Here is a 9,910-nt window from a genome sequence, read left to right as displayed (position 1 = left end):
AGGCAGGGGGGTTGGAACTACATGATCCTTGAGGTCCCTTCCAACCCGGGTCATTCTGTGATTCTGTGATTGTAATTGTAATTTTCACTTGATTATATGAATTGTCTACCAGATTGGCTTTTTGGAAGTTAATTTCTAATAATTCATCATCTTACATATTGTCTTGTAAAACATGAGCGCGTCCAGTTTGAGGTTTATAAGCTCTTTCTGTTTGTTAGAGGTAAACAGGTTTCATGATGCTACTGATTGACCTCCTGTAAAGGTTAAATGTGATTTTATTGTGTGCTGTAATGAAACCTCTGTAAGGCTTTCCTTTATATAATACCAACTTAACATTAGCATCCACGAGGAAAACCTTGCCTGGTAAGAACTAAGTTAGATGATTATTCTAGAAAAATCTGTTGTTTGTAGTTTGCATTTTTGTTTTATTCCAACAAAAGCTCATATTGCCTTTGTTTATTAATTAAATGTGTGATTTCCTTTTAGGATATTTACCAGCCAAAAAGATGGAACCATGCATTACTGCTTTTTGTTAGTTTATTTTCTCACGTACGTGCTTGCTGCTGAACGTAACATTTATGTTCTTTTCACCTGTATTTAGTTCTGAGTTACTGTCAAGTGTGGCAGATTCCTGCAGTGTTGTACCAGTGCTATACTGATATCATCAAACTGGACACAGTTACAATTGAAGCATTCAAGCCTCTGCTTTCTTCTAAACCCCTGAAGAATTTAGTCAAGGTAAAATTTTATGTTTAAAAATCATTGCGAGTTTTGGTCTGTCATTCCATTTCTCACGTTTGGCTGGTGATACGGCCTTCCAAGCCTGTAAAGCCTAACTGGTTTGTGCCATACCTCAAAGCTTCTTAAATGTTGGATCTTACTCAGTTATAAAGATGGTTACATAGTTTTGCAATAACTGAACAAATCAAGGCATTCTGGGCTGCCAAGGTGAATGTTTTGCTGCTTTCCTTCTGTACTTTAATCAAAGTGTAGTTAGTTCACAATGCCCTCCTCAGTTTTGCCACTTGGACTTCCATTTCATTGATAGAAGACATTTGTGTGTGTTGAAGTACTTACTTCAGCTTGAAGTGTGGGAATTGCCAGTTAGCATTCATTTATAGCCTAAATGTTAAGTGCAACTGACTAACCCCTAAATGTTTAACTGAGAACAGGTTTACACTGGAACAGGCTGTGGATGCCCCGTACATGGAGGCATTCAAGGCCAGGCTGGATGTGGCTCTGGGCAGCCTGGTCTGGTGGTTGGCGACCCTGCACATAGCAGGGGGTTGGAACTAGATGAGCATTATGGTCCTTTTCAACCCAGGCCATTATCTGATAATGTACTAAATTACATCTATGGAAGGAAAATAACGAATGAAAATTCAGGCTCTTCCTCCAGTGTGCAAGGGAGGAGAAAGGCAAATTGGTAAACCCCATTGCATTGCTAATCTGTAAGTTCCTTTGGTGCCTTTGATAGTTTTCTGGATACCTTCATTAAGAAGGTGTGATATTTACAGTTAACAAGTTAACCAGGCAGATACTCATCATATTGAAAATGGGAATGGGTGACAGTGAGGCTTGGTGGCATTTGGTTTGTTTTTATTTTGTTAACAGCAGAGTTGCTATTGTATCTTTTCCTTTTGTATCTTTTGTATCTTTTTTTCCTTTTCCTTTTGTAACTTTTTCCTAATGTATCTTTTTCTTTTCTTAGGATGTATCTGAAAGCACAAAGGTATTGAAGAAGTTGCTGACAACCGGTGAAACTCACAATAATATCTACATCTAAAGAGGACGCTTGTTTTAAACTCCAGATTCTTCCATAGAGGGCACTTTGGAATTGTAGTTATTTCTTCAGAAGTTGTACTTGATATTTCCTTTTGAATTCATTTGGTTACTTTCTAGTTCATCACAATACACACGCAGTTTGTCTGTAAGAGATGGAAGACCTTCTCCAGGAGCAGCTTTGTGAGGAAAGATATCTTAAATATGACGAGTAATTACTTCTTCCTGAGGGAGTTGTCTTACCTAAACTGACTCTTCTTATATATAAAATAATAAATACTGTCAATGTGTTCTTGTTTGTTTTCTACTTTGGTTTATATTACTTAACTTAAACGTTTCTATGGTGAAGAAAATATTATGTATGTATATGTATGTACGTGTGTATATACATATTTTTTAATATAGAATGATACGTTTTAAGGGATTGATAGTGGAAAATAAGCTTGCTTTACAAAGACACAGGAATGCAGGTCTTGTTTGAACTCATGGGAGAGCTGTGAGTTGGATTCACGGAGGAAAGGATCCCAGCAGTTCAGGATGGCAGTGAACAGAGGTGTTTAAATTGCGCACAGCTCATCCTTAGGTGCAATAAGAATACAGCAGTTATGGAGCTCTCTGCATTATACTGCATGTCCATCCAGTGAGACCTTATGTCCTTCTGTGAATCTGCCATCCCTTCTGGTTGGGAAATTGTTGGCTAAGTCAGTGTCCACTGAAGTAATGACAGGCTTCAGCAACCCCACTGGAACTTCTGTTAGTTTGGGGTTTTATTTGATGCTTTAAACCACACGCTGTCTCGCAGTTGCCACTGTAGTGGAACATTCTTGATGTGGGTTCGAAGTTGATTATTACTCAAGACATTGATGTCAACTTCAGTTAATATAGCTGGAATTAAGCAAGTAACTGTTACTTGAAACGATACTCCGTTTTCATATGGACTCGTAAAGTGCAGGATATGGTTCCTCCTATTATTTTAATGTTGGTTTTTGGTTTTTTTTACTTCTGTGTAGCATTTTAATTAAAACCTGTTTTTACAGCTGATCTGAGTGGGGAATTCTGTTGCTCTGGAGGAGTTGTGTGTTGGCTGCACCAATTTCTTACTTGTATACTGAACGTATAACGATTAATTAAACGTTTAATGATAATATAACAAGAAAAATATTTCATTAAAAAAATAGGCTCTTACAGGAACTGTAAATATACTTCTAGTGCTGTTTTTATTGCCTGTGCAGTGTTTAAAAATACTATCCCTTGAGCTGTAATTCAGTTTTTACCACTTAGACTTATGCTGATCTGTGCGAACATTCTTGAACATGCTGAAACATAGAATCACAGAATGGCCTGGGTTGCAAATGACCACAATGATCATCCAGTTCCAACCCCCCTGCTATGTGCAGGGTCTCCAACCACCAGACCAGGCTGCCCAGAGCCACATCCAGCCTGGCCTTGAATGCCTGCAGGGATGGGGCATCCACAGCCTCCTTGGAAAAAACAAAATGAGAATATGCTAGAATATCTGTTAACCGAATAGATTGTGGCTTCTTTCCCTTCATTTCATCCCTTCATGGAACAGGCTGCCCAGGGAGGTTGTGGATGCCCCGTCCTTGGAGGTGTTCAAGGCCAGGTTGGACGGGGCCCTGGGCAACCTGATCTAGTAAAGGTGTATGTTTGGTGGCCCTGCCAGGCAGGGGGGTTGGAACTACATGATCCTTGAAGTTCCTTTCAACCCGGGTCATTCTGTGATTTTGTGAACAGAAGCAGCCATATGGGAAAGGAGACGGCACAGTAGAAAAATGGTATTCTGGTCATCCTATGAAACAGGTTTGAGGTGGTTGTTGAAAAGTAGGAGAGGTGTCTAAATGTTATTGTGCATCTCCTGCTGGCTCCCAGCAGCTCCCACAGGTGACAGGTTGCCTCTGTGCTGCTCAGTTTGGTTTGCCTCTGAATTCTATTGAGATAACGTTTTCAACACTGAACAAGCACAGAGAGCACCTGTAAAATACTGAGCGATGCCGGTTACTCCAGCACTATTGTCAGCGAAGGTTTTGTTGGTTCTGACTGTGGATGCACTGTTTGGTGTCCTGCTGGACAAGAACCCTATGAGAAATAATGCAGCCAGCAGGAGCTGGGAGGTGATTTTGGCCCTGTATTCGGCTCTGGTGAAGGCCACATACACCTTGAGCGATGTGTTCAGTTTTGGGCCCCTCACCACAAGAACAACATTGAGGCCCTGGAGTGTGTTCAGATAAGGGCAATGAGGGTATGAGGGGATCTGGAGCACAAGCCTGATGGGCAGCAGCTGAGGGAACTGGGGTTGTTCAGCCTGGAGAAGAGGAGGCTCAGGGCAGACCTTGTCACTCTACAACCACCTGAATGAAAGGAGGTTGTGATGAGGTGGGGGTTGGACTCTTCTCCCTTGTAGCCTTCTTAGCTCCGACATGTGGCTTCCAGACGTCGGCATCCTGTGCATGTTATGAAAATGCACGAGTATCGAATTGAACCCATATTTTAATAATTTGGCCACCTGTACCATATCCTAATAATCTTAAAATAGAGGGGCTCGAGGTCCTCTGGATGATTATTTGTAGCAGATGTTAAATCTTTGTTGTATTCTACGCATTTACACACTGGGGGAATGATATTAAACATCATGCTTAGAAAAATAACCCGAAACATATTTATTTCAAAGAATTAGAATGGCTCGTAGCAGGAAGTGGATGTGGGAAGCTGCGTCCATTGCTGTGGTTAGTTTAAAAGGTGTGCTTAAAACGAGATGAAAAGGGCTTCGGTCATTACTGCAGTTGGACAATATTATTTGAGTGTTTCAAAGATAAAAAGCGTTTCTTATGTTTCATTCCAGCGACTTACCCAGCTGTTATTTTCTGGACCGAGTGTTTTTTTTTTTATTATTATTGCTATTACTTCCAATACATTTAAACATGCTGACCTGAAAAGCATAACTGTGGGGCAAGAAATCTGAAGTGTCAAACCTGTTCTGTGATGACTGGAAAAAAGGACCTTTAGGTCAGGCCTTGAGAGCCAGAAGCTCACAGACTGTGCGTCAACCAACTGAGCAGCAAACTCAAGTTGTTCAGAAACAGGCTTGAAGTAGTATTTGTGTGTGCTGTGCCTTTGATAGTTGATAATATAGGTTGAGGGAGATGGGCTTGTTCAGCCTGGAGAAGAGAAGGCTGCAGGGAGACCTCACTGCTGACGTTATAAGGGAGCTTCTAAACAGGAGGGGAACTGACTTAATACGTTGGGTAGATTGTAATAGGTCAAGAAGGAATGGTTTTAAGCTATAAGAAGGGAGATTCTGTTCCCAGAGGGCAATGAGGTGCTGGCACAGCTGCCCATAGAAGCTGTGGTGCCCCATCCTTGGAGGCGCTCAAGGCCAGGTTGGATGGGGCCCTGGGCAGCCTGAGAGGCAGACTAAGGTCTGTCAGGTTACCGGATTGACAGCATAGTTTCTGTATGTTCAGTGAATTCCTTCTTTTTTTTGCCCTTAAAACGGTGTGAACATTTTCTTTTCTTGGGTGGTGCTGTGTGAAGCTGGGAGTTGGACTCGATGATCCCTGAGGGCTCCTTCCAGCTCAGGATATCCTGTGATGCTATTTCTTCTTTATTGCTTGAATGACTGAACCAAAATAACTTGGAAACGTGAGTGTGTGGGGGTCTGTAAAAATACACGACAAACTTCTTCTGTTCTGACAAAGAGAAAAGAAAAACAGGATTCAAAAGGGCTTGTTATTGACTGAAGCCTTTTGTTTTGAGGTTGGGTAGTCGCTTCTAGTGTTTGTTTAACTCCAGAGCAATTTTACATGTGTATGTGTGTGTGTATATGAAGTGTGTATATATATAGTGTGTAAATACTTCATATGTGTATGTACACATATCTATGGTGAGTGTGTGTGTATATATATGTATATATACATATATATGTATATATATGTGTGTATATACACACACACCTGTACTTTGCTCTGAAAGTAATGCCTCCTATTTATTTTAATAGCAATTTTACATGTGTATGTGTGAGTATATATAGTGTGTATATAAATGTATACATATATTCATATGTGTATGTACACATATCTATAGTGAGTGTGTGTGTATATATATGTATATATACATATATGTATATATATATGTGTATACACACACACACACACACACCTGTACTTTGCTCCGAAAGTAATGCCTCCTATTTATTTCTAAAGAAACCACAACTGCTACAAAGAGCGCAGTAACGGTATTTGACAGTGCAAATTCTCAGCTGCAATGTATGAAATTAATATTAAGGATCTACTATATACACGTACACACCGGTGCCGCGCGAGGGCGATGTCGCCCAGCTCAAGGCTCCATCCAGGAGCTTATCGGTACGGCTGGGAGCGAGGAAACGCTGGGCTGCTGCCCGGGCTCGGGCCGGCTTACTCCCCTTCCTTTCCCTTTCTTCCCCTTCTCTCCCTCTGTCCCCCAGGGGGACGCGCATCACCCATATGTGTCCTCCCCGCAATTCCCCTCGTGCCTCCTTCCTGGCTGCCAGGCTTCCCCCAAACCCCGGGCTAAATATTTACCCTTTCAGTTGTTCTTATGCAGCTGCTCTCAGGAGACAAAACGATTGCTGCTACCTTTAATAAGGTCACAGCCATTCTATTACGATTTTGTTTTTACTCCCTTTTTCAGGCTTTTGGAGGCCCTCATGCTTGTGAGTGGGAGCAAGAGGGTGCTAGAAATACAACCACAAGTGATGCCCGCTATCATGCTGTCACCTTTTCAAGTGCTCCCAGTGCCTGCATTTTCTTTCTATGGCCCTTACAGTGCTGTGTCTAAGATCTGCCGGTATGTTAACTATTTCAGCTATTTATCAGCACTATCCATCTGCAATTTGCTGTTGTGATTGGCTCCGATTTTACAGCGCTCTGCTTTTTCCTCTTGCCACGATCCATACGTTGTGCCATGTTTTCAGATTCTGGCTGATTTCTCCATATGGTTTCCATATGGAAACATGTTGCTCTTGTTAGCCACCTTCGATGCAGCCTGTCAGCCAGGTCCCCGCTCAGAAACAAATAAATTGTCTCGTGTCTACTGTATTTCCTTTCAGGCCGCACTCTCCACTTTAAACTTGGCAGTGTTTCAGGGCAATCAAAATCCAATCAGTGGCCGTGCTAACTCCATATGTTTTATTTCCAGGCTGCACGGGTGGAAGAAGCCCTGACTATTTTTGGTGCAGAGTGAGTTGTGAGCAGGGTGATGTGCTGCCATCGTGCTGTACCTTTCCCTCCAGCAGTGCCCCTTGGGGAGAAGAGCCACAGAAAGCTGTGGTCAGTTAAGTACTGCTATCCTGGAATTTAGATTGCTGATAACATAGAGTAAAAGAAATGTCGACTGCAATTGGTTCATAGAATTAAGACTGGAAAAGATCTCTAAGATCACCCAGTCCAACCAGCGACCAATCCCCACTATGCCCACTGCCCATGTCCCTCAGTGCCACATCCACGCTACTCTTGGGCATCTCCAGGGACAGTAACTCCCTCACCTCCCTGTCAGCCTGTGCCACTGCATCACCACTCTTGCTGAGAAGAAATGTTTCCCAATACTCAGCCTGAACCTCCTCTGGTGCTACTTGAGGCTGTTCCCTCTCATTCCTCCCCATAAGACCTGTGTTCCAGACCCCTCACAGCTTCATTACCCTTCTTTGGACACACTCCAGGGCCTCAATGCCTTTCTTGTAGTTCAATGTGTTAGAAGCACTCTGGGGCCAGGTCTTATGAACTCATCAAATCGTTTTTCGTTCAATGATGTTTGGAGGCTGTTGGTGGTCTTTTGGCCTCTTTTAGGCACGGTGCTGGAGCCCAGCTACCAACTGCTTTTGCCTCCATGTATGTCGCAGCCATGTAAAAGATTTATCTCCTTCCCACCATCCTGTTGTACTGCTGCCCTCTCTCTGGTTGCAGACCAAAGGCCTGGCACAGTGGAAGGAACACCTCCATTTTGGGATTTTTTTTCCTAAAACAACTCATAAGCTGCACTGTGAACTTGCAACAAACTGGACAGAACATGCTACCAAAGCACAGGAAGCAGCAGGAGAGTTGCTGAATGTAAATATAATATTTAATGTGCCGTGGGTTGCCAGTGGTTATAAAACCATTCATATGGTTTGATGGCTGTGTACAACTTTCTGTGGTTGCTTTACATCTGGCTTCAAGAGTGATGGATGTGAGATTACCACTATGATGTCTGCTAGGAGCACCATGAGGCCTTGGGAGAGGCAATAAACCAAGATTTGTCATTGGCAGGGGGCTGGCATGGAGGATGCTTTGAAAAAGCCCTCCACATGACCTATCAGCTGCAGAGCAAAGCCGGGCCTGCAAGCATCAAAGCAGTGCCACGTGTCAGGGAAGCCTGGAAGGCACAGGGCAGCACGAAGCCATCGTGTAGAGCTGTGCTGACCTAGCAAACAGTGGCACCCCAGTGAAAATGGCTGCCCAGGCCTTTGGCTGTGGTGGCCCTGGACAAGATAAAATGTTGGTGAGTGTGTTGTGGAGACCATGGGGAAAACAGCGTGCCCAGAGCCCAGAACTCACCCTGTCCCTTTGAGGAGTGACAGGAGAGGATCCCAGCACAAGTGCCACCACTGCCAACCTACCACAGGGTCCTGGAATGGACTCAAGGACCATGAGGACCTTGAGGTAACCAAACAGGGGAGACTGATACCTACATCTGGTTTTTCTACCATGTTTTTTGTCTTTGGAAAGAGGGTCATCCTTCCTGAAGCATTCGGTATGGACATTCATGTGACAGCTGAGGAGAGTGAAAGGTCAGCTTTGGGTCTGGGACGGCCTAGGACACACAAATACCAGGGCCTTAGTCCTGTCACCAGCAGTTCCCATGGGCTTGATCTCCAGGAACCTGGAAACTGATTTTTTTTTTTTCCAGTTGTAAATCTTCTTTTCCTCATTTTACTATTCAATCCTGTTCAGCTCATGAGCTCGATAGACATTTTATAGTCTTTTTCTACACCTTTTGAGATTTTCCAATCCTTTCTAAATTCCAGCCTGTGTTCTCTCATTGAGAAGCTTTTTCTGTGCTTCCCACATTATTGCTATTATATCGCAACTGCCTTGCAAGCTGCTCCTTCCTCACCTCCAGTTTCCTTGTTTTATTTACACATCCTGGCTTCTTTTGTTTCTGGAAGAATAAAAAGTATAGAGGTTCCCATGAAGTGATCTTTTCCAACCTTAATGGTTCTATGATTCTCTGCTCACCAATACACTGCATAGAGAATGAGCAGGCTTAATCTAATTTGACCCAACAACCTACTCCCTCTGTGCCTTTAGCCCTTTTCATTGTATTTAACCTAAAGAAAAGAACAGGAATAAACCATTGTAAGTCATAAGGTGAGCTAATTACCATTTGGTGATTGTTAATTCAGTTCTGAATTGCTGATTATTATAAAGACTGAAGCTGAACCAAGAAGCCAAATGGTGAATATTGAAATAGTTCTTCTATCTGGGTGTAAGTATGAAATGAAAGTTTAGGGTTTTTACTTTTTTCTATAGTGAGATTTATAGTGTCTTTGCTGCACAAGCAAGGAGATGTGAGCAAACTGAAGGAGGTGCAGAGTCAGCCCCTTAGTGCTTTTGGAGTAGAAAAAGCTTCCTGGGAATCTCTGGGAATACTGACTGTGAGAAAAGAGTATGAATCACTAGGAAGCAGGATGGCAGTATTGCCACATTGAATGAGTTTCGGTACTCGGTATATGCTGCTTTGCTTTAAACCCCTCTGTCCCTCTAAGTAGTGGTGTTTCATGAGACAGAGCACTGTGGTCTGGAATCCTCCAAGGCTGAGCAAAGCCCCTGGTCTTTCTCCCTGCTCTAAGCTTGCCTTCGTGTCTCTGATTTTTTTATTTTTTATTTATTTTTTATTTTTTTATATATTTTTAATGGAAATAGCCTCAATGTTCAGGAAAACAGGCGCATGGTTTTCAAAGCACATTCACCAAAGGTTTTTCTTTCCATGCTTTTTAGTTCAAGAAAGAGGGAATTACTAGAGAGGGTCCAGTTGAGGGCTACAAAGAAGACGGGGGGCCAGGAACAGCTTCTTTGTGAGGAAAGGCTGGGAG

The 9,910-nt window shown here is 42.8% G+C and overlaps 1 protein-coding gene across 2 annotated transcripts in view; it reads left to right on the top strand.

Moving 5' to 3' along the window:
• Nucleotides 1–2,823, top strand: part of PSMG1 (proteasome assembly chaperone 1) — an 8,972-nt gene extending 6,149 nt beyond the window's left edge. For both annotated transcript variants that reach the window (XM_015882635.1, XM_015882643.2), the window contains 2 exons: nucleotides 602–738; nucleotides 1,712–2,823. In XM_015882635.1, coding sequence (XP_015738121.1) covers nucleotides 602–738; nucleotides 1,712–1,786 — 212 coding nt within the window. In that variant the 3' untranslated portion in view covers nucleotides 1,787–2,823. The remainder of the gene's footprint in view (nucleotides 1–601; nucleotides 739–1,711) is intronic.
• Nucleotides 2,824–9,910: the final 7,087 nt, after the last annotated feature.

This window comes from Coturnix japonica, chromosome 1 (genome assembly GCF_001577835.2).
Source record: "Coturnix japonica isolate 7356 chromosome 1, Coturnix japonica 2.1, whole genome shotgun sequence".
Lineage (NCBI taxonomy): Eukaryota > Metazoa > Chordata > Aves > Galliformes > Phasianidae > Coturnix > Coturnix japonica.
The sequence above is the reverse complement of the archived record's forward strand: the minus strand, read 5'-3'. Positions and strand labels throughout refer to the sequence as shown.